At 42.8% G+C, this 25375-nt stretch overlaps 2 protein-coding genes across 6 annotated transcripts in view; one reads left to right on the plus strand and one right to left on the minus strand.

The window, feature by feature from the left end:
• The window catches only part of INSYN2A (inhibitory synaptic factor 2A), a 28324-nt gene extending 14320 nt beyond the window's left edge, over positions 1-14004 (minus strand). Inside the window, exons 1-2 of one of the 2 annotated variants that reach the window (XM_058810731.1) lie at positions 12857-14004; positions 10113-10329 (exon numbers count right to left, since the gene is read on the minus strand). In XM_058810731.1, coding sequence (XP_058666714.1) covers positions 10323-10329; positions 12857-14004 — 1155 coding nt within the window. In that variant the 3' untranslated portion in view covers positions 10113-10322. Of the gene's footprint in view, positions 1-10112; positions 10330-12856 lie in introns of those variants that run through there. The other variant, XM_058810730.1, reaches the window with a different exon arrangement.
• The window catches only part of DOCK1 (dedicator of cytokinesis 1), a 278248-nt gene that overhangs the window by 109628 nt on the left and 143245 nt on the right, over positions 1-25375 (plus strand). The gene's annotated exons all lie outside the window — the stretch shown is intronic.

Below are 25375 nucleotides of genomic sequence, written 5' to 3' on the forward strand. Positions count from 1 at the left end.
TGCTCTTTATGGGTAAAGCCATAAACACCCTGTGCTGGTGCCAGCTTGGTTTGGTTTTTTTGTTTAAAGTTGTTTTTCAGTTGGGACATTTTCATCCATCTCTGTAGCCCTGCAAGCAGCTGGAACTCGATGATCTTTAAGGTTTTCCCAACCCAAATCATTCTGTGATTTGATGGTCTTTAAATGCATAATAATTCTAGATTTCCACATACCTAAAAGCGTATTTGCTGGTATAAGGCTGACTTGTTAAGCTGATGAAAATGAATACTTACATCCTTGAATGTAATTATTTAAAAATGAGATGATTTTTGGATGATGAGTTTGAAATCCTGATCTCTCAACTGCCACATTCAGCTGTGCTTGGTTGTAGCATCTTTGCAATTCTCAGTCTTCACTGCTTATAGTGATATATTCGTTTTCTAGTTGGATTTAATTCTTGATTAAATTTCCTTAAAGCAGTTTTTCCTTACTGAGTACTTTTAGCTTTTCAGAGATGATTTTTGCATATTTTCTATTATTTCCTTCTTTGAGTGATCCTGTTAGAATTCCCTGAAAGCCCCAAGAACACTCCATGGTGTCCCAGTGTTTGATTTCCATCTGGCAGTTTCAGAGCTCTTTAGCCAGGACTGAATTATGTGAGTGTTAGAACAGTGTAAATTCAATTATTTCTATAAAAATTAAACTCCTCATGAAAGAATTTTGTTGTTGATACCTCAGGGCTTTGGACTTTCACTTTCTTGTTTTCACATAATTATCTACACAAACACTTGCATGGAATTCATCTCTTCACTCCAGCAAGGGTTTCACTACTGGCACAGCATTGCCATGCAGATTTTAGGCAGTGAGATTGATTTTCAGTGCAGGCTTCCTGAAAAACAGAGTTTCCATCAGTTTTGGCTCCTAGGAATGATTTGAGAGCACAATCTGGATACCAGGAGAAGGAGAGCAGAGTTCTGGGTGATGATGCTTTCCTTGTGCCATGCAGTGTTTGAGTAAGCTGCTTTTTTTCCCTCCTCCTAAAAATAATTTAGAAACTATTCCCATGTAGGAGAGAGACCAAAACTTTGTCCTTCATCAGTAAACCAGTTGTTATTTCTGGTAAAAATAAATTCTTTCAAATGTCAAGTCTTTGACAAGGCAGAGTTTCCTACAGAAAATCTGTCGCCTTTTTGGAGAAATGGAAGTTGGGTTTGGCCTGGTGGGGCTCCCAGGGTTATTCCTGGAGTTTCAGCCTGTTTTGGATGAGATTGTTCTGATGTCCACTGAGGAGGAGCCGTTGCTCCAGAGCTTCATCCTTTTAACCTTAGATCCTGTATTTTCTGTTTCCATCTGGATGTGCAGAGCTTGGGCACGCCATGGAATCCCAGAACCCCAGACTGGTTTGGGTTGGAAGGGACCTTAAATCCCACAAAATTCCATGGGCAGGGACACCTCTCACTGTCCCAGGGTCCTCCAAGCCCTGTCCAACCTGGCCTCGAAGGTTCTGGAGCAAGCATGGATGTAGGTGAGCTCAGTTTCTCTGCCTGCATCTCCCCTTGGAAAGGAGATCTCATCTCCAGTTTTTTACACATTTTTCCATATTATTTTCAGGAGACTTTCATTTCCTGTCAGGTTAATTTTTTTTTAGCATTCTGGGTACAACCTGAGCTTAACCTCAATTAACACTCCCAAGCATTAAAATATCATAATGAAGAACAGCCATTTTGCTGACATGGGCTGGCAGGAACTAAGAATAGGCTGCAATTTTCAGAGCAGCCTAAGGGGATTACACTCTCTAAATCCCTGTGAAACACACAATTTGTGCACCTGCTGGAGGCTTTTTTTTTTAAAAATACCAACTTCAACATCAAAATCTTTGCATTTGTATATTTTTTTGCTTGTATAAATTAGAGAGACTCCATTGAGCTGGGAGAGGGAAGCTTAGATCTGTGTATGCTGATTTTTTTTTTAATGGGCAATTAAAAAAAATAAAAATTAAAGACAAAGAAAAAACTCCTAACAATGATTTAGAAGGATTGATCTATTAGATCTGGAGTCCCCTAATGGCAGGATTTTCCAGAAGTGGCTGTGATGGGTACAGAGCAGCATGATCTTGGTGTTCCTCACACTTTTGATGGATTATTACCAGCAAGGAGGATGAACAAACGTCAAGAATTTTTTTTGGTTGATGTTTGTTATTTAAATATAGTGAAACAAATGATCTTAGGCAGGCAGTGGGCCTTTGAAGGGTGTTTGATGTGACAGTTCTGGCCTTGCTCAGAGGAAGTGCAGGCCCTGCTTCTCCTCAAGTCTTTGTATTAATTGGAGTTGTTTTATTATTTCCTAGAGCTGCTGAGACAACTCATTACACAGCTGGTTAAACCTACTGATCCCAGAATCCCAGAGTGGTTTGGCTTGGAAAGGATCTTAAAACCCACCCAGTTCCACCTCCTGCCATGGGAACACCTTCCCTAGACCAGGTTGATTTAAGCTCCATCCCACCTGGCCTAAGGTTGCCCATCTTTACAGAAAAATGCTTTTTAAAGCATCAACAGTTGGGTGGAGAACTTCTCAAAATCTTTATTTCTTGCTTTAAAGTATTACAGAACTGATAATTCCAGTAACTGTGCTTCAAGAGAAAATTGGAATTATTGCTACAAACATAATCTGCCTTTTGGCAAAATAAAATGACTCCACTTTGTCACGAGAGCTTTAGTTGTCCTTATGACTTGAGTAAGTCATTTTTCAGCCATGTAAAATGCAGAAAAATCTCTTGTATATCTTCTGCATCTTATTTTAGGTTAAAATAAATCCTGCTTAGCCCTAGAGGTTTATTCTGCCCTAGGAAAGATTTACCACTTCAGTTCAATGGGAAACTCATACAAATGTATTTGTATATCAGCAAAATCAGGTTTTTAGTGGATGAAAGTCTCTAGTTCCTTTAAGAACTTCAGATTCTGCTCCCAAACCAGGTCTAAACCACCTTGGGCCAGCCTTTGGCTCCTGTAAGGATTTTTTGAAAAATCACTTTCAAAGTAGAAAAATTTTAACCTTTTTGCTGCTGTTTTCCTGAAGTTGGTAATTACCAATTAGCAGTTTGCATTTAGAGAGGGTAAAAATCAGGATGGATGTTGTGCTTCCAGGAATTACCTCGAGGCTCTTCTGGATGCAAACATGGATTTGCTCTGTGTGTTTCCGGGTCTGGTGTGCTTGGGTTAATTTTATTTTCCCTCCTAACTATTTTTTCTGTTTTCCGTGGTTTTGTTGAGTCTGTTTTTCCTCTTTCCCTCTGTTTTGTTTGCTCACTTGGAGATCACACAGGTCTAAGTGATCCCAGCTTTGTGCTGCTGGGTGGTTTAGTTAATCCTTTCTAACTAAGGATTGCCTAAACCTTACTGAAAACAGATTTCCTCTCTCCAAAGCTCATCCCATTGCACCCCCAGCCCTGGACAGGGACAACTTCCACAATCCCAGGCTGTCCAAACCCCATCCACCCTTCTCTCTGAACACTCTTCTCTCTCTTCTTATTTCAAGGTTGATATTTCTGATCTGGCTGCTGAAAAAAATTCTTTGCCATGAAGAGAAAGTCAGTGGTGAGATTTTTCAGGCTCGTTCCAAGACAGTGGTTTGTCTTTTGCTGCATCCTGACAGTTGGAAGCAGATGACTAATTTGCTTTTTGAGGTATTTGCGCTGTGGGTGTACGGCATGACTCCCACGACAGCAATTCAAGAGCTTTCACCCTGTAAATACATTTTCTATTATACTCAGCTTAGTCAGGGAGTGTTGGTTTTTTTTTTAATAACTATATATTTTAATAGGACTGTTGAGTTTTTTATAAAAAACACAGGACAAAGAGAATTAAAATGTATTTCAAGTGAAATCACAAAATCTTACAGGAATTAGGTGTGTGCAAGGTCAAACATTTTTCCTGAATATTTGTGCCTTTGTTGTCTCATCAGAAAAACCAGGAGGATAATTAAAATGTCAGCTTTTGGTGTTAATAACCACTCAGGGAACTTGCTCTGGTGGAGCAGCAGCTGCACTGCTGGTGGGTAATTCTTAGGCCAGGCATTTCCAGGTTATCAGGGAGCACATTCCAGCAGTGAGGCTTAGATGAGCTCTGTCCCTTCCCCCTTCATCACAAATCTCTCCCCATTGTGGTTTCCCCCTGAGGGAGGATTCAAGACTGGATTTGGGGTTTTTACCTGGATTTGGGGTTGTTGCCTGGAGCCTCCTGAGCCAGCAGCTCATCATCAGATCTGCTGCACCCACCCATCCTTTCCTGCAGCTTCAAGTGTTCCTCTTCCCACTTCCCACTGCTCTTACACACCCAAATCCTTGGGAGTTTATATTTAATTTTGTGTGTGTGACTTTTGGGAGCAGCTGGGGTGATGTGGTAGATGGTGGAAATCCTTGTGCCCTCACAGCTCTTGCTGCTCCCACCCTGAGCTGAGTTCCTACTGCTGAAACACAGCACCTGGGATTCTGCTTGGCTTGGACTTCTGAACTGAGGCTGCTCCCAGGAATTGTTCCTATAAAGGAGGGAAGATGGGAGAAATCAAAATCTGTGCTATTATTTCATCATTTTGCTGTGATTAAGATTTCAGTGCAAGCTCAAATACCCTTTGTGCATTATATCTCTAAGCCTACACTGGCTTCAAATAATAACTGCATCAGCCAGGCTTGTTTAAAATTCCAAACGTTGTGCAGCAGCAGAGAATTAAAAGAGGGAGGAGCATTTCTGGCCACTGCTCCTGGTGTTTGTGTGGAGCCAGTGCTTGGTGTTCCAGGAAGGGCTGGATGTGGCACTCAGGGCTCTGGGCTGGGGACAAGGTGGGGATCAGGCATAGGTGGGACTTGATGGTCCTGGAGGTCTTTTCCCACCTAAATGGTTCTGGGATTCTGTACTTGCAAGAAGGATGGGAAGATGTATGGAGATGAACCAAAAACCAGCAGGAAGGATCATGGAAGTGCTGAACTCTGCCTGTTGCAGCCTGAGCAGGTCCCAGTACTTTGTGTTTTCTCATTTCCTTGGATAATGGGAATTTGAGGAGCGCTGGAGTGTGGCAGTTGCTTGAGTTTTGTCCATAGTTCCTGGTCCATCCCTGGAATTTCTTTGGAGCTTGTGTGGATTACAATAAAGTAAACAAATCTCTGATTTATCAAAGAAACGACCTAACTGAATCCAGGTTCAAACATTCCAGAGGGTAAACTTCCTTCTTAATGCCAGAATAACTCTGCTGACTTCCTGAGGAGTTACTGGAGCTCACACAGCTGTGGTTTTAAAATGAGAAAAGGTGATGGACATGGAATAGGAAATTGTTCCCTGGGATGGGAAGGAATTGTTCTCTGGGAGGCCCTGCCCAGAGAAGCTTTGGCTGCCCTGGATCCCTGGAAGTGCCCAAGGCCAGGCTGGACAGGGCTTGGAGGGCATAATGGAAGGTGTCCCTGCCCATGGCAGGGGTGGAATTGGGATGGTCTTGAAGGTCCTTTCCAACCCAAACCATTCTGGGATTCTCTGACACTGCAATTGAGGAGAAAAAAACCAAACCAATGTTCCCCCACAGAGTTGTGTCTGACCTCTTCTGGTTGGTTCATGCAGGATAGAGATCATCACCCATCATCACCCTATTAGGAAAAGAGGTCCAAACACAGAAGCAGAATTTCAGCTTTCCTTGGAATGACAGGTTTCCTTCCTGGTTGACCTGGAGCACTGATCCATCCATGACATGCAAAAACCATCACAACAGAGCATCACAAAAAGCTCAGAACTGGCCCAGTTTCACTGGAGTGTTTTACTAACTGCTGTTTAATGTGGTAAAAATGGTTCCATGGCAGGGAATTATTCATCCAGCTTCAAAATTCCTCTGTTTGGCAAAGCTCAGAGCAAAAGCTATAAGAGCTGTGGGACAGTGTGGACACCTCAGTTTTGTTCAGGTGTGAGTGAGAGCAGTGACAGAGGTGGGTCAGGGAGGATGGACACATCCATGCCTGTGAAGTCCTCACTTTGATTTTCCTCAGGCCACACATCCCAGCATGTGTGGGCTGGGAGGAACCTTAAAGATCATCTCATTCCAAGACCCTGGTACCTGAATCCAGCTCAGGCCTCCATCATCTCCCAGTTCTTCACCTTCACTTTCCTAAATGTGCTGCACAGAAGCTTTTTTTAAGCCTGTCCCATATCTGGAACCCGGAGTAGCTGGAGGCTCTGCAGTTTAAAAACAAACCACCCCCATCTTCAGACAAGTCTTTTTGCTCTTTTTTTGCCATTTTTCCTCAGTCAGGATAAGAGATAATTGTACCTTTGTGCAAGCACGGGCTCAGAAGGAGGTGTCAATTAGAAATCAGTTGTTTCATCTCCTGGTGAAGGAACAGCAGTGAGAATTTTAACACTCTACAGCTCATTTTGGTCCCATTTTTACAGACTCGTGGCTCTGCATTCTGATACTGCCAACAGCCAAACTACAGTTATTAAAGGATTATTCTAATTTGCAAACTTCATAATTCCTTACCTTCAGTCATGATCTTTTTTAAAAAAACCAGATTGATTTAGCAGAGAAACTCTCCTTGCAGGTGTGTGACTTGGGCAGCTTGGTGATGTTGGGAAGCTTCTGATCCATATTAATTCCTATGGATATATTTAGCAATAATATTGTTTGCTTACACTTTTTTTTAGTCTTTCATTAATAGGCTCCATCAGTTTTTTCCAGATTTGAATTGTGGGGATTTGCTTTTATTGGCCTTTGTGTCCCTGCAGCCAATCTGCTGGAGAAGTCCTGAACCTTAATTTCACTTTGAAGCTGCTGGTCCTGGGCTGGAACAGGGAGGTGTGGTGGGGAATGACATTTCTTCTTGGTTTTAAAGTCCAGTGAATAGCAACCAGATAGAAATCAAATTATTTTTCTCAGTAGTTCAAATACGTTTCCATTAAATTCTGCCCATACAGTATATGCAGATAAAAAGCTGGACTATATTAGCAAAATAAGTTCTATTTTCTGAGATTCAGAACATTCCTAGTGGCATTTTGGGGGGAGAAGACAGAACATTAATACCAAGTAACTTTGCTAAAAAGATTATTCCTTTTTTTAATGTTTATTCCACCTTCTGGTTGTTGTTTAGTGTTCACTTTTCCCTTTTTTTGCCCTCTTTTCCTTGCTGAAAGCCTCCCACCACTGAATTCCTCACAAGGATTGATAGAAAGTGGCTCTGACAGCAGGGTTATTGAAGAGCTCTCTCTCTGCAATGTTATAGTACCCAGGAACTCTGAATTATTACACATTAATGTTCCAGGATGTCTGGAACTGGGAGACTTTGCCCTTTTTATCCACTCTGCCAATCTGATCTGAAACTTGGATTATCAGCCCCAGAACAAATGTGTCCAACTCTAATGAAAAATCCCATCAAAAATATAAATCTCATCCTGCTTTGAAGGCCTGTGAAATGCTGTGCTCTGAGATACTCCTGGTACTACTTTGGACATCCGACTCCAGACAGGTGTTAAGGACCTAATTCAGAAAAAATTGGAATGTGAGGTTAAAAAAAAAGGAAATTTAAGGTTTAAAAAGAGGAATTTGAGGTTAGAAAAATGAGTGGAATTTGAGGTTTAAAAAAATGGAATTTGGGGTTAAAAGAAATTGGAGTGTGAGGTTAAAAAAAATGGAATTTGAGGTTAAAAAAATGGAATTTGAGGTTAAATTTGATGTTTAAAAAATGGAATTTGATGTTAAAAAGAAATGGAATTTGAGGTTAAAAAAAGGAATTTGAGGTTAAAAAGAAATGGAATTTTAGGTTAAAAAGAATGGAATTTGATGTTAAAAACCCTCATAATTTGAGGTTAAAAAATAGAATTTGAGGTTAAAGAAAAAAGGTATTTGAGGTTAAACCTTAGTTGATGCTGGATTTTTTACCTTCAGTGATAGTGGATATTTCAGTGATCACTCTTATATCATCAGCTTTCATTGGTTGGTTGGTTTGTGATTTTTTTACATAAGAGAATTTTAGATAAGAGGGGTCAAGGGGATCCCATGGAGTGGCAGCAGGTACTGGAATGACCTCCATGGGGTTTTAGGATTTTAGGATAGTTCCAGTGCTGAGGTCAGTGTGGGCCTGCTCTGCTCCAGCTGTGCTTGGGGGAGCAGGAAAGGGCTGGTTCATAGCTTGGAAAATCAAATTTCTTATGTTGAGGGCAGGTAAATGGACTTTTGGTGTCTTTGTGCTGCTTCTGCTTTGGGTTGAGTGAGCAGCACTGAACCATCACTGGCCCAAGGATCACAAGGTCCACAAAACTCTGATTTGTGCAAAATTACTCCTTTTTCTTGGCTAAGGAAGGTGCATCCAGAGAGATTCCCTGGCTCTGCCTCAGGAAGGTGGATTGTTACAGTTTCTGAAGTGTGTGGGAATGAGCTGTAAATGATGGCAAAAATACAAAAAATAAAAAATACAAAAAATTGCCGCAGCTCCAGAGAGAGAAAAGAGGGAAGAATTGAGGAGGTGGTTTTGGGGATAATGAAATGAGTGTGACCATTTCAGAGATGATTCCAGGCAGAATGGATGGATGTAAAAAGGTCACAGCAGGAAATAAAGGCTCTCATCACAGTCCTCTTCCCAAGCTGTTCTTACAGTGTCCCAAAACCCGCAGTCACTCAGAATATGACACAATTTGTGCATCCCAGATGCAATTTGCTCTATTCTTTCTGCTTTTCATGTATTTATTTCTAGTGAGCTGTCTTTTGTAGTTAAGCTTATCTGTTGTTTCCCTCCATTTCCAGGTTTTCTCTTAGAAATGATCCTGTTAAGCGTTCCCTTTGCCAGGGCTGTAATTGAAAAAGAGGCAAAACAAAGCCACAGAGGGGGGAAATCCCAACCCAAGCCCTGTGCTGCCATTCCTGCAGCTCACACATTACTCCCAAAGGCTGCGCTTCCAGAGGCTCTGCTCTTGTGAACTCTTTTAAGCTTCCTTTTCCCCACTGTGAAATAAGGATCTCCAGGTTTGGAAGGTGAGGGGATGGAGGTTGTTCCTGCCTTGATTTGCTCTGTCTCCTCGGTCTGCTCTGAAGAGCAGGGCTGGGAGCAGAGCAAACAAGCCAGGCAATAATTGCTTTGGCTCCCTGACTTGGATTTGCCATCTCTGCTGAGCAGGAGGATCAGTGTGGGTGACCTTGAGGAGCAGTGCTGGCCGTGCAGCTCAGGCAGTGCTGGGTGAGGATGCTCCCTGCTCTCCCCTTCCCTTGGGCGCAAACCTCCATCCAGACACACAATATGGGCTTATTTTCTGCTCAGAAATGAGAATGTGAGGCACAAAACTCCCTTAGTCATTGAAAAACATGCAATGACATTTAAATTCCATCCATGACAACGTCTTCGAAGGAGTTTGTTGAGAGCTCTTTAAATTCCTGAACCGATGCTGACTAATAGAGGAATGCAAATTAGCTCTGAAACAGGTTCATTTAACTCTTGTCTGGTGTGTAGCATTTGGCCTGGCAGAGTCAAAATACTGTGACTTGTTTTTGTGTGGCAAATTGAGCACTTTGTTTATTAAAATTGCTGATTTGTTGTATAATGAGGAGGGCCCAGATTACTGTTCCTTCCACAGGAAGGATTTAAAGGGCAGGTCACTGCTGTTCTCCAGCAGCAAAGTAATTCTGATTATGTGCTCATCTTCTGTTCTGTGTTTCACAGATCTTTGTTAGCCAGGTTTTAGAATGATTAACTTGCATTGTGGTTGCAGTCCTGTCAGCCTTAGTGATGTTCCACACATTTGGCTTCCTAAATTCTCCCTCTGAACACAGACAAATATCTCTGTAAAGTGAGATCACTGATGATTTATCAGAATAAAACTGGAGCATAAGGCTGGGTTTGTGTTTTAAAGCTGCACCCTGCATCATGTAATATTCAGTGGTTTTTTTTAACTCTGAGCTGGGACTCTTAATTGAAGCTGCAGCTCTGCACTTGCTTCATGCATGACTTAAGGCATCCAGCAATGTTTGCTGGGATGTAATTTGCTTTTTTTTGTAGAAGCTTCCACACAGAGAGGTAGAACAGCCATTTTGCCAAGGATTTAGTAAATAACGATGCACATTACACAGAATTTTAATAATGTCCTTTGAAACTGGGAGGGGATCACAGTTTTTGTGTTTCTCCTCCTGCTCCAGTGGCTTTCCCCTTCCCTTGGAGCAGAGTTGAGTGCTGGCTGTTGTTGCTAATTGCAGATGATGGAGCACTGACATTTTCAAAAGCACATATAGATGATAGGCACCCAAAGGATGAGACTGCTGCCTTCAGAGATGCTGCTACAGTTCTGCTGGCATCGACTCATTTCGTGATGAATTGCAGTAATAGCAGTTCAGGACCTACAGCATATTAGTGAAAATGAATCCACTGAGCACCAGTCCCATGGCACTGCAACAGCACTTAAAGAACACTGATTTCCTTAAAGGCAGAAAAATCTGATTAAGAAATTTAGTTGGGGGTTTGTTTTTTGCTTTTGGTGTTTTTTTTTTCCTTCATATTTTTTTCCTTTCCCAGCAGCGTGTTATTTGTATTTGTTTCTTGTAGTGTGTTATTGTAAGGAATTTAATTTACATCAGAAAAGCAGGTGAGTTCCATAAGTACAAAACATCTCTTGCTGTTCTAGCAGATGGAAGATGCTGCAATAAACAGCAGAACTGCTTTAATTTCTTCATCTAAACTGACCTAAAACCTGGTTGCAACAGGAAAAAAGCTCAACATGCTGGCACTAAGGAGATATGTAATAGTTTACACAGGATCTGTAGCAAAGATGGTGTAGGATGAATGCAGCAATTGGCAGGAATTATTCTAATAAAAGGATGGGGCAGCCTATTATTGCAGGAGTTGTGTAATTTGAGGGAGCTGGGGATAAAGACAGGCTGTGTGTTAATGATGTGTTGGTGTTTGCAGGAGAACAGAGTGTTCTCCCAGCTCTGGAGAGAGGCATCGCTGCGGAAGGTCCCGAGCACAAAGCTGTGCAGTCTCCTTCCAAATCGTCCACAGCCACAAAATCAGAAGGCTCTGGAATGCAGGGATGTGAAAATGTGCGAGTGTGCATCTCCCTCCTTCTCCTTCCCTGCCCATCCTGACACCCGCTGTGCCCAGCAGGTCTGGGATGTGTCGGAGCAGCCGGAGGTGGCTCCAGGTGTAAAGCAGCGCTGTTAAATAGGCTCTTCCTGGTCAGATGGAGCCTTGGAAACTCCAGTACAGAGCCTAAGAGACTGTAAGATATTCTAAACTGGGATTTATGGATAATTTCACCTGACAGCTGCAGAGAAATTATCTGAAGACAATCCTGGATAGTTTGGCCAAGATCCCTGTGCCAAGGGCAGGGATGGACTCCTAACGTTGGCTGCATTAACAGCTCTGCTCTGTCAGGGCAATAAAAAGTCTGTTTTTATTATGTTTGTTGCACCTGTGGCTGTACTGTCTTTGGGAAGGGATACAATCTGGATATATAGTTATGTGGAGGAAGCAGTGTATTTATGGCAGGTGGCTCTGATGTGGGTGTTTGTGCACTCAGGGTTCTCGACGAGCGGGTGATGAGTTATGATGATGAAATAGTTTTCTGTATTTTGTGATTTGAAAAGTAGCTTGGCACTTCTTGCCAAAGCTCCTGCAGTTTCTCTAAGCTAAGAAGATCAGGGAAGTTATTTTTTGAATAATAATTTAACAAAAAAATTGAATTATAGAATTGTTTTGGTTGGAGAAGATCTTTAAGATCATTGAAACCTGTGTGGCTTTCAGGTAGGCCAAGAAACGTCCCAGTCTGATTATCCAGGACTTGATAAGGTCCTTGATATTGATAATTGATAAGGATATAAATAATAATATAACCAGCTGTAAAATAAACTAACAGCACAATGGCCTTGTTGGCAGCAGGATCCAGCTAAGATGACTTTTTAATGCCAGACATGTTGAGTTTAAGGATTCACATGATTCCTACATTCCTAAAGAAATTTAAATTAAAGATGTACCTTTCTGACTTGAACAAAAGCAGGTGCTGCTTTTGTAGAATGAGCTGCTGGTATTTTAATTTTAAAGCCCTGATCTCTTCTGGCAAATTATGATTTAACTACAGAAGTATTTCAAAACACAAAAACAGCACACATACATTTTTCAGGTATGTTCACTGAATAAAGATGAGGGAACTAAGGTGAGTCAGTCTGCAAAATATTGGTTAAGGTGATAAAAGATGGGTTGAACTGTCCAGGTAAACACTAAAGGTTGTACTGAGTTACAGTTCAGCACTTGTAATGCCTTATGGGTTAATTTAAATAATGAAGGCTAGGGTTAAATGCAATTCTGTTTCTTTTTTCTTGGGTTTGTCATGTTTAGGGCTGTGTGAAAGTTATGAAAAAGACTTTGATATTCAAAGTTTTCATTTCATTTCTTTCTGATAAAAATACCATGAAAAATTCAGGTGAAAGGAAACCAGATGAGATTCATATGCCATTAAGGGAATTACACTGGGAGTTGTAATAATATCCCTTAATCTTAAAAAGGTAAGGCTCTTACAGAATTAAGGTTTTGCTGCTGCTTTTCATGCCATGTGAGGAATTATGGCTAATGCAAGTTGCTGATGTGAAAACATCCTCGCTAATCCTGTTTGGAGAGCGGCTTGTTCTGTGCTCCTTAGAAAACGCACAGGAAGATGTATTATGGGCCCTTCGTTAAATAATTACTTAATTACACCCTGGGACTGGCAGATAGCAATCTGAATACTGCTGGCAGGTTTCTCCTAAGGCAGCAAAACTCCGTGTGAGGAGCGCCACGTGCGTGGTGGCAGGGACGCGTTGGCATCAGCAAACTCAAGGTGGAAAAGACATTTCAGTCAGCTCATATTCATTAAAAAAAGCTTCTACTCACCCTTCCCTGTGAGCTTCTCCCTTCTCTAGCTCCTGTATAACACCCAACAACACTTTGATGGTCTCCTGACTAGAGCTGATCAGGTTCTCCATCATCTGAAGCTGCGCTTTCAAGTCCACAACTTCGGTGTGAGGCACGATTTGTTGGCATTCCTGGCTCACGGCCACGGCCGTCCGGCAGGGCTGGCTCTCCTCCACGGACGCCACGTTGACCTGCAGGCTCTGGTCACTACATTCGGGGGCCGGGCACCGCGCCCGCGCCGCGCACGCTCGGGCATCTCCGGCCGGGGGCTGCACCCCGTTCAGCTGCACCGTCCTCTTGTCGTCCTCCTCGGGGCACGGCCCCCAGTCGCCCAGGCCGGGCAGGTCGGGCTGCGAGGCCGGCAGGTAAACCGTGGCCACCTCAGTCTTGAAGACCCTCCCGTGGAGGGGCTGGGCGGCCTCGTCGCTCCCCAGCCGCGCCGCCGCCGCTCTGCCCCGGCTGGAGGGCCGTGCCGGCTCCTCCTCGCCGGGCTCGGCCAAGTTGGGTCGAGGAGGCTCTTTGGGAGAACTGTGCAAACTGCTGCTTTTCCAGGCCTCGGCGCCGTTGTCGTGCGCGGCGCGCTCGGAGATGTGGGAGATGAACTCGGCCGTCTGCAGGCTGCCGGCCTTCCTGCCCCAGGCCGCGGCCTCGCCTGCGCCCCGGCCCTCCCTGTCCTTCACCTCGATCAGGAACCCGTTGTTCTCGCTCGGTAACGTGTCCACGGTCGCGGCGCTTTTCAGAATATTCCCTTTTTTCCGGTCCAGAGGGAAGGTCTGGTAGCACTTTTTGAGATCAGGGGAAGTCTGGACTCCTGTGCTCTTGGTGACGTTGGGGATGGACCTGCGGGCGGGCACCGTCATGTACTTGCGGTAGGCCGTCTTGTAGGAGATGGCCTTGGCCTCCTTCTTGTCGGGGTCCTGTGTGGAGGAGGTGGAGAGCTGCTTGTCCCTCTGCTCGTTCTGGGCCTCGCAGATATCCTTAAACCTCACCTGGAGGGCTTTGTTCCGTTTCTTGATCTGCCGGTTGGGATCCAGCGCGTATTTCATCTCCAGCGCCAGGGAAGCCGCGGGCTCGACGTCGCTGTCCGAGGCGGTGAGTAAGCATTTGCTGGGCTCCTTACTCACCATGATGCCTGCAGCCAAAAACAGTGCAAAAAGCCTCATGTTACAACAGAAATGTTACTTTCCCCCCTGAGGTTTCTGCAATATTTAAGCCACGTTCCTGTGATCCCACTGAAATGGATGTGACTCGCGACCGATGCACTCGATTCTGTCGAGTCGCAGCCCTTGGTGGTGATTGTCTAGAGATTTGTATCTTAATCATGTTTTATCTCAATCTGTTGTGAATACCTGCTCCTCAGAGAGGAGGTTTCCTGGTGTCAGAAGTTATTCTACAACTATTTTCCCAGGATAGGAGAGTGGCTGTCATGTCAGGCCTTCCCAGGAAGCAATTTCCCTCAGGAATATTAATTTCCTCTGAATTTACCTGATAGTAAAAACTACAGGGAAATTGACAACTAAGTGTCTTTGTCCAAGTGAAGAAAAGCTGAGAGTTCTGCCCACCCTTAATTCTCCTTTAATGCAAATGTTTAGTAGCAAGAAGTGTCCAGCTGGCATTATTTTTGGAGTGTGCTTGCTTACCAAACATGTTTCTGCTGTGTAATGCATTCAGCATTCTTTGCAAGGATTTAGTTGGTTGTTAGAGGTGTCACTATTTGGATTTTTATAAAAAAATTTCCACATGGCTAAAACTAAATACAGATTAATTATTATTAGCAACTTGTTGGTAGTGCTGGGAGTGTAGAATTTGTGAATTAGTGAAGTTTTGGAGGAAGTCAGCAGTGCATCAATTAAGGTTTTGCTTCAAATGCAAAACAACTCATCCTTTCCTAGAAGCAGTAATGTGCCTTTATGATACAGCTGCTTGTCCCAAAAAATCCTAAAGCTCTAAAAACCTCCAAACCTGTGATGAATCACAGAAATTACTTATCTGCCATTGAAATACAAGCTCCTCCTCAAGGAGGAGAAGATGCCAACTGCTTAATACAGCATTTACCCAAAAAAACCCCAAACCCCAGTGGTTGTACAGATCATAGGAGATCTGGAGTAGCTGCATAATTAAGATTTCATTTTTACACCTCATTTGAAGTTGTAATTTTTACTTTCCTGTTGTGCAAATTTCTCCCTGAGACTTGCTGAATTACCAAATTCCCACTTAATCCAAACATTCTGCATATATCTCCTGCTGAAACCCTCAGAGGGACTCAGGAATATAATGTAAAACAAGTAAAGGGACTTTCAGGTGTACTTGAAATATATTTTTAATTAAAATTCCTTTGTCTATTTAATAAAATATGTGAAGCTCTTGAAGAGTTAAGTGCCATAATAGCATTTGTTGTAGAAAGCCCACTCAAGGGCACAAGGGAATGAATCCTTGACTAGTCTATATTTAAAGTAAGAAAGCTTAATGGGGAAATAATTTTCAGTGGAAAACTGCATGTTTATGAGGTTTAAAAGTGAAAGTAACACTCCCCTGTAGACACACACAGATGTGCATGGCACAGAGTCCAAGGTTGGACTTCTGGGTCAAAAATCTCATGAAAACGTGTCATTACTTAATGTTTTTTTCATGTTTTAATTCCCTGGCCCTGGAAATTTGTGAAGAGGGAACTGAAATATTCCAGAATCCCCCTAGTTTGCCTTTTTCTGTCTGACTTGTGATGCTCAGGGAGTGGTGAGGGAGCAGCAGTCGTTGGAGAAGGGGAAGAAGTTTTTCTGTGACTGATGTAGTGCAAAGTCTGTAGAAGAAGCAAAAAGAAGAGAAAATTCAGGACAAAACCACTCAAAAATGGAATCTGAGATTGCCAGATCCCAGTTTCCAACTGGTTATTTTATACATACAAGCCTAGGATCTGATACCAAGGTGACCAAGTCCCTGTTTTGGGGGAAAAGAGAGAATAAAATGGAAATTCTAAGGGGGGGTCTGAAGATAAAAGCAGAGTAGGGGGTAAGATCAGTTATCCCTGTGCCCTTAACTCATGAGGGACAGATTTTGAGGGGAATAAATCCACTACATTTGAATTTCAGGAGTTTTCTGTTTTAGTGAAGAAAGTGCTGGCTAAGATACAAACCTGGTCCTTTAGCTTAAAGTCTATTGTAAAAACTGCACGTCAGAATTCCTTGAAGCAAATTTCCACAACAGTCTGGTAAATGAATGAGTTGACCAAAAAACCCTAAATGCAAGAGCACAACAGCCATTAGTTCCAAATCTGCCAGTGGGAGTTTCTGAGCTCCCAAGAAATTGTGGCAGAAATGAAATCCTGCATTCACAAAGATCTGAACTATTCAGTAACTGTGTCTGTTTTTACCCAAAAAGGCTACAAAAATTGGTTGTTAGCTCTGAAAGTCACCATCTCTTAGGATTCCTTGGAGTTGTCAAAGTGAGTTTTTGGGCACTTGCTTATTTGACAGCAGGATCCATTAACATGCAATTTGTTTTCAAGTATTGGCTTGATATTTCATTAGTGTCTGTGATCTGTCTCAATTTTCAGATTATTTTACCTCCCACTTGAATCCCATCATTTTTGGGGGCTGGGTTTGTTTGGGATGACTTCCCATGGAGTTCATGGATTCCAAACCCACCTGAAACCAGGAATCTGGAGATCTCCCCCAGAGTACATAAATGGGGAACTTCATTCTGCAGTTAATTTTGAGCATGTCATTAATAGCCAATAAATTGATTCTTCACCAAATTGCTTGTCTCCCTTTCCCAACTGCACAGGCCTGATTGATTTAGCTGATATCCAGAGGTTTTTATTCCCACCAGTAGCTGGGAGTAATAATTTTAGAGATATCTGTGATTAGGAATGACAACAACCAAAAGAAGTCGATTTTTTTTTTTGAAGCCTTGCTCGGATCCTGGTGTCTCTGAGGGGAGCTCTCTGTGCTCAGCTGATAAAAGAACAGTTGAGGAAAGAGTCAATTGTGAGTTAAACACTTCACAGGGAAGAGTTGATAAAATATTTCCTGTTAGGTTTCATTTTTGGTTTGGACAAAGTGTTGCCTCCTATTTTGCCTTATTTAGGCACTGCCACAGCATCATCTCTGCAGGGTTTTTGGGTACTTGAAGAAACTACTGAGCTGGAGTTCCTCAGTTTATGGCTTGTGTTGTCAGGGGGGTAATAAAGCCTTTGAATTTGAATTTTATTTGCAGATGCCAATGACATGCACATAATAGACTTCAACTTTTTATCTGTACTTACTCCAAACAAAGAGCTGGTTTGCTAAACTAAATATTTAAGTAATCGCAAGCTTAGTTTTTCAGTTTTTAGCCTTGATTTTTTTATAAATTTGTGGCTGATTACCTTTAAGCAGCATCTTTCTATGTCTGAATATGGAAATAAACTAAATAATAGTAATAATAGTAATAATAATAATAATAATAATAATAATAATAATAATAATAATAATAATAATAATAATAATAATGCTGCACAGGGAAGCTTTGAGTGGGTATAAAATCTTAGGGTAATTATGGAAACCAGTTGGATGGCACAAATCTTTGCAGGACCTTCACTCTGCATCCCAAACTCTGCAGAGTCACTGCTCTGGGAGCAGAATTACAGTGTGGAATTTCCAGGCTGATTGGTTAATGAGGGGAGAGGAGATTTGGAACTCACCTTGCAATTTCCATTTTATCTCTGTCAGTTTTATGACACAGAAGCAGATTCAGGATGTGTTAAAACGCAGAGTGGGCTTAAACTTTGCAGGTTCCAAATGCAGACGAAAGGCACAGATTTCAGTCCTTGGGTTTCCAGAGCAAGGGGAGGCTTTGGAGGTGCAGCTGGAAACATCTGTGCACGTGTTAAGAGCACACAGGATTTTGTGGATGGATGGCTTGGCTTAAAATAATGCAGGGAATTGCAATTAATTGGCTTTTTGCACAGAAAGTGGGAAGTGATCTGCAGCATCTTTAGGCTTCTGGAAAGTTCCAGGCTGGACATTCTCCTCAGAAATCCCCACTACTTCAGATAAAATTATATATGCCTAAATACCACCTTAAACCACTTACTTTTCAGAAACTATTTGATGTCTATAAGTCATAAGTGTATCCATGAAATGTTTATCCAATTATACTGTTAAAAATAAAGAGCAGAAAGAAACTCAGATTTACTTCGTAGAAACAAAGCCAGAATAGAAACCTAATGTTAATTTTAAATGTCCCATACATTTTGACTTTATTTAATGAGTATTTATATTATTTTCAAAGGAATCTCATTGTTAATTATCTGACAGTGTTATGTTAGAAACTTAAAAATTATTTAGTATCATTATAAAAGTAATGTCCAGTAAAAAAGACTGTCATGATAAAAGCATTGAAAAATATGCATTATCTTAGGCAGTTTTTAATTACAGAAGTTATTTGCCGAAACTTTGCCTGTGTTAGGAAATTTTGCAGGGTTTTAATACAAAATGACTGAGGAGAAATTCTGACTTCCAGATAAATCTGAGGATTGCAGGTATTCCCAGTTTTTAGAGGATAAAAAATACTGATGAGAGGATTGTTAGGAAAGCTGCTGGGGTAGCCCAGCCTGTCTTTATTTCATCACAGAATCGTTCATGTAGAATAACAGACTTAGCAGTGCTGCTAAATGTCAAACCAGTATTTTTTTTTAACTCTGTTTTGAAACCCTGCGGCACTGAACTTGATTTTTGTCTCTCTTGAACTTGCTTATTTATTGCTCAATACCCAAGTCATCCTTACTGCTGCATTTCCAAGTGCCTTGGAAGTCTTCCTTTGGAATTATCAGGATCCTGTGGCGTTGGATTTGTCTTTTCCCCCTCCCATCCATTGGCAGGCTCTGTGAGAATGATGTATAAAGTCATAGCTTATGGCTGAGATAGCCAATAAATGCCTTTAAATGCTCTTGTGAGCTTCAGCTTCAGAACTAAGTGGCAACAAATAAAATGTACGATTTAATAAGCCTGGAGACTTTTAGATAAAACAGGAATCTATTGGAGGATAAACTACTTAAAATTTTCCTTACAAACCAAGCCAGTTTCCCTGAATGAAGCTGGTAGAGGCAATTTTCTTTAATTCTGACATCTCTACTATGCTTTTGGAACACAAATTTTAATAATACTTAGGTTTTGTTGCTTCCTATATTGTTCTGTGCATAAAATTAAAAGGAATCCATTCAATGTGATAAAATTCTGGAAAATAAGGGTTCTTTTCCTCATAACAGAATTTTGCAAGGAATAGCACCATTAACAGGAGATTTGCACTTGCACTAAAACCAGTGTAGACTTATGGGGTGAGTTAATAACTATTAAGTTCCCAGTGGAACAAACACAGTGTAACAAGATAGTCCCTGTGAATTCAGAGTGTTCTGATCTCAAACATTTGCTGGGATTTAGTGGACTGGAAAAGATAATGTCACTGTGAAGAGAGTGATGCTGATTTCTCTCCCCGTGCTCTGCAGCTCTGGCTCTCAGGACGACAGCAGGGAAGGTTTCTTTAGCATTATTTTGTTTTTTCATGAAAATCTGGGCAAGGCTTTGTCCCTGCTCCAGGGGCAGGAAGAAGAGCAGGATGCTGCTGAGGAGGGGTTGCTAGGAAAATCCCTAATAGTTCTGCTCACACGGTCCTGCCTTGCAGGAGTGCAAAAGCCACAGGACTTGCACTGGAAGGTTTTTCATTTTTATGGGACTTTCTGGTAAATAATTTAAAGGGCAGGTTGTTAAAAACAAGGGTTTAAGGCAGTTCCTTATTGGCATTACTGTTGAATACTAAGTTTAATTGTTCTTAGTTGACATCAGAAGGTTTTCTGGGTGTTTAAGGGGAAAAAAAAAGCAGGCAAATGACAGGGAAAAAGCAGTGCTGCTCTTTAGCTTTGACCAACAGAGTTGTAAAACTGTCAGAGCTCTGCACTGAGGGAGCTGAATGCTGAGAACACAGAATCATGGAATGGTTTGGGTTGGAAAAGACCTTAAAGATCATCCCATTCCACCCCAGCCATGGGCAGGGACACCTTCCACTGTCCCAGGCTTCTCCAAGCCCTCTCCTGCCTGGCCTTGGCACTCTCAGGGATGATCAGACTGTGAGACCTCCAGGAACTGCAGCTGGTTTTGTTCATCAGAGATTTTCAAGCACTGGGTGAAGAGGATAAAGCAGGTAAGCAGGTCCCAGCTCCAGGCTTTGATCCTGCATCCTTCATTTTGCTCTGCAGATCAGAGCATTCCCTTGGGAATGCAGGGGATCCTACAGATGGGAGATGATGACAGTGACATTCTGGGGTCAGTGCCTGTCAGGCATCAGAGCCTTGTCAGCTCTTCTGCTTGGATCAGGGTTCCAGGCAGACAAGCTTGGGAGGGTGTGAAGTGTTGTTGAACAGCTCAGCTGGGTAATTTAGGTCTAAAACCTGACATCATTAGCAGGATATTAATTGGGGATCTGTCAAGATGGGTTTCTGCACTCCACTGCTGGCAGCAGTCACCACCAAGAGCTGTGTCATTTGTCACCTTGAGGAGCACATTCCTGAAGTTTCTGGTTTCAGGCAGGTTCTGGTTCTGCTGGAATTCTGAATTACCCATGTACAGGTGGATCTGAGTGTGCTGGTGTTGGGGAAATTGCACAGATCAGTCTGACTCGTGCTAGAGCACTGTACAAAAATTCCCATTAGTTACCCCAAAAAGAGTTCTAGTAGAACAAAAAGCTTCAGTTGCTGAGGGGAATTGCAGTCCCTAAAGCTGCAAAGCTTCCTCCAAGCTGGATCTAAGATGCTTTTGAAATCCTGGGAAGGAAGAGCCAACGTCTTGAGTGAGAGGAAGTTGTCTTAAACTCCCCAAATCCCAGGTTCTCATCAAACAGGAGGACACTGGGACAGGGCTGATGGAAATTGCTCATTCTAGGGGACACAGTTTTGGTGCCATGTGGGAAGAACTACGTGGGGAATGAAGAGGGAAGCAAATACAGCGTGGAATTGCAGGGTACCTTGCTCCCAGGTGTTGTGGAGCTGGGATAATGTGGAATAGGATTTTTAAATAAACCTGGTGTCTTTGCTCATGGCAGGGGGCTGGAATGAGATAATCCTTAATGCCCTTCCAACCCAAACCACTCTGTGATTCTGGATTTTAGGATGGGTTGTTTGTGATAGGGATGATTAGGAAGATTATGAAAGTAATAATTAAAGACCCTCTCAAGGATATTTTTTGGCTGGGGAAGGCACCACACCTGGCCACCAGACAGATAATTTGCATAATTTTTCTTGTGGCTTTGTGTGCTTTTGTTACAAATTGTGAATGCAGGAATGTACCATGTTCTTCTCACCAACAAAACCACGTGGATTGCTCTGGAATTTAGCAGTTTAGGCTCAGTCTCCAGAAGGGATCAGTGTTATCACTGTGAGCAGGCAGTTCAAGCATAATTTCTGCTGAATTACTCTCTCCAGCAGTGGGATGTTTTATCTGTCTCTTTGTCAGCTCCATAGAGATATGGCTGTGTTTTATTTGCCGATGGCCTTGATACACAGAAATGTATTCAGCTGATCCACAAGTTAAATTTCTGTACTGGATATCTCCTCATTCATTCTCCTCTCTATTTGCAGGAGAGAATAATGAATATAATAGCAAAATGGGTATGAACAACCAATTACTAATGGTTGGAAGGAGACTTCAGGCCTGTTGTAGATTTTGTGCTTATTTATAGATAAATACACCAAAATTAAGGATTTTACTGAATTCCCTCTTCTTCCTTCTCTCCAGAAGCAACCAACTAGACCAGAACTACTTGTGTTATGAACTTTTAAAATACAGTCCTGAAGTCACACAGCTGCTTAAATGGGTTTGTCTTGGGCATCAGAGGGCCCCTGTTCCAGCTTTTAAAAAGTCATTTACACCATGGTTGGGCTTTATAAGCTTTGACCTCCCCAAAATTGGTCCAAGCAATGCAATCACAGCCTTGACGTGAGAATTGGGAGAAAAAAATGGAAGGGGAGAGAAGGGCAGCTGTAAAACAAGCAGGAAAGGGGGCAAGAACACAAACAAGTAACTCCTTGGTTTTTTTTTTATGAGCTTGTGACAATTCCTGCTCGCTCAGACCAGATGGAAAGAGCTTCCTCTGCTTTTGTTTTTAAACTGGTTTAATTCGGTAACTACGTGGGCTTTATTTATAGGCTTGCTCCAGCAATCATGGGCAGGCAAAAATAACAGCAGCAACCTGCTTCTCCTGCCCATGGATGGCACAAACATGAGTTAAAGCTGGGCTTTCTGAGATGTTTAACAACTATTTTTGATATGGGCTGAGGCTGAGACCAGAAATCAGCAGCTCTGGGGAGAGGGACACGGTAGAGCTCCGGCACTTCCCTGCCAGGACAGAAATCTGTTGTAATGATTTAGAAGTTGGGATCTGCACATAAACATAGCAGGACTTGAAGGTCTTCAGTCTTTTTAGTCCATCTCTGTTTAATTCAGACTTTGAAAATGGCCCTTACTCCTCTGTGCTGCTCTGTATCAAACCCAGTGGATTTAGCTGGAAAAACTGGAGTAAAATCAGGCTTGGTGTCTTGTGCCGCTAAAGGGGGAGAAAAACGCAAAGAGGACACCAAATGTTGCTGTTTGATCACTGAATTGTTATTTTTACATGCAGTTCCCTTTGCTTGGGAGACTTGTGCTGGGATGTCTTAGTGGGAAGCAGTTTGCAGGCACTGATCACCCTGACACGGAGCAAAAGCATGAACAGGGTGAAGTGTTCCAGGAGTATTAGGGGATCACTTTTCTGCCTGAACCTAGTAAAACTGGAGTAAACAGCCTCAGATGGGGATGTGCCACTACAACAACAGAATGCTCTGAGCACATTTCTGTGTGGTCAATAACAATTTAAAATCGAGTGTCAATACCCAGGGAGTCGTACCTGTGTGTGTTAAGAGGTTATTCAGGATTTTCTAAGCAAGCACCAGTTTTCAGGAGGCTGAATGTGGAGCTCCCACTGAATTTACTACTCTGAGATTATTTTTTTCCTTCAAATATGCTCATGATTTCATTTTCAGAAAGCCTATTTAATTTGCAAACTGATTAGTAAAAATACAAGGGAGTACTGGGCTATAAAATAAATTTGTTGCTTACATGTTTTTTAGTATCTCAGACAAATTTGAGCAGTTCTTTAAACTGTGCCTGTCATAAAGTAGAATATAAGAGCTTTTTATTAATAGCTAGTTCAGATAATCACGTGAATTTTTTATGGGCTCAGATATTCTAGATTTGCTGTCATTTCCTCAAGTAGGCATGAATTATGGGACTATACATCCCTAGTTCTCCCTGTCCTGTGCTTGGATAAGGAATGGCCTTGAGACATCACAGCTCAAGAGCTCTGTGGAGGTATCCTTAGATTTTAGCAGGGATTTCTGGCAAGCTCACAGGTTTCCCTGACTGGTTTCCCCATCAGTCACGGCAAAGGCATGGCATGGCTAAGTTGGCTTTTAAATCCTGCAGAAGCAAACATTAGTGGTGGTATTTCCTTGCCTTCTGCACAGTCCCTGGCTGAGTTTGGGTTTTTGGGTCCCCAGGCAGTGGCCAGTGGTGCCTGGTGCTGCTCTGGGAGGTGACGCACGCTCCGTGACTCGGCACTTGGGCACTCCTGGGCTCCTTCACCACGTTCTCCTTCCCTGCGCTCCTCTGCACTGAGCTTACCACTCCTCTTGCTGAGTTCATTACATCTAGATTAGAGTACAGAATATGCAGTGTGTGCCCCTCGTGCAGAAATGCTCTGTCAGTGCAGTGGTTAACGGGGGGAACAGGCAGTGAGGGTCTTACGAGCTCCTCGTTTGCGAGCTCAGTTAACACAAGGGTGCATTGAATGCTTAGTGCTGGCCCTCTTGATAAGGAACTGAGCACTTTCTCTTGTGGTGCTCCTACCCAGCTGGATTTTTATGTGTCAGTCCCAGGGAAAAGCTCTAATTCCACCCAGGATTAGAATTATCTCGAGCATCTCGTAAAAACACACATCGTTAATAATGACGGAGTCCTAAAGAACAAACATTTTTCATCAAGGGCGTCGTGACATCCTTACAAAAAAGCCCTAAAAAAGATGATTTAGTGTCAGCTTTCCCCATCACGTGAAGGGAGGATGCTTTCAATACAACAGCACCTTAAACTCTGGGGCAGGAACTGTTGGAATTAGAACAATTCACTCTGAGTCTGGATTAGCAATCTACATTATGGATTTCTCCTGGAATCAGGGACCCTATGTATAGCAGAATATCACCCTCCAGGTGATAAATTAGTAATACCTGAGCCCTGAGATATTTTCATCTAAATATGAATTTTTAATGCTAGGAGAAGAACCCAGCTTTTAACTTAGAACTGTTATTTGTACTCAGAGGGAACAGATCGTTGTAGTCCAGACAGGCAGGCACGAGCAGGCTGGTGGAACACCAAGAGTGAGGAGATCCATTCTTCTTCCTGATTTCCTATTTTTACTATTGCTCTGTTGCCTTGGAATTTGACATTAAATTAATCCCAGTCCATGGCTAGCACATAGTTGCATATCATGTGATTATTTTTATTTATTTATTTAATTATTTTTAGCTAGGAGTTTTTCCATCCAGAAGCCAGATTTTAACCTTGATACATGCAGCATTCCTGGCAGCCTGGTAAATCCGAGCACGATCCAGCACTTAAGAGGAGGGGATAAATTCCCAGTTTATATCAGACTGGTTTGCCTTCCCTTAGCACTTGCCAGCATTCAGCTGGGGGAAAAAGAAATGATTCTCCGAGGCTGGGAAAAACAGGTCTTCCCAGACTTGCCGGTCTTAGAGCCTAATGAGTTAAATTCTCCTCCGGGCAGGATTTTAAGCTGCTTAGACACACAAGGTCAAAGCGAAGCGCGCAATTCCCTATTCCGACTGGCGGCTGCGAGGGGGGCACAGCTCCCTTGGGACAGAGCCCTCGGGAGACGGTGACATAAGCAGGGAATAAATTCCCCGCTCGCAGCAGTGCAAGCTGTCCCTGTTCAGCCGGGGCCGGCCATCCCCCCGCCTCCCCGGGCAGATCCCGTGGAACTGCAGTCCTGCATCCCCTGGCTGCCGTAACTCCCGTAAACATGGCATTAACAGCGCCCAGGTCACGGCACAGGGCTTTAGCAGCGAGGGAGGCACGGTGCAATTGCAGAGCTCGGGATGCCTTGCACGATGCAAGGACTGTGACTTTAGGGATGGCTCCCTGCTACCTTTGTCCCGTTTTCCTACGGCGTTTCCACGGCATCCCTGATTTCTGTGTGGTCGGTGATGGTGATGGGGACTCGGGTGCGTTAAATCGGGAGAGCCCTGCACACTTCACTGAATAGCGGCAGCTTCAGTCCCCGAGGAGGATTTTTGGGTTGGTTGGGCTTTTAATGAAGTGCCGTACTGCAAGTTCAGCGATGAACACATCCCGTGTTCCTCCATCGCCGCTGTACGGACACTTCATTAGGACGGCTGAAGTTAATAAGCAGCGGTAGTTCCTC

The sequence above is a fragment of the Ammospiza caudacuta genome, chromosome 9 (assembly GCF_027887145.1).
Source record: "Ammospiza caudacuta isolate bAmmCau1 chromosome 9, bAmmCau1.pri, whole genome shotgun sequence".
Lineage (NCBI taxonomy): Eukaryota > Metazoa > Chordata > Aves > Passeriformes > Passerellidae > Ammospiza > Ammospiza caudacuta.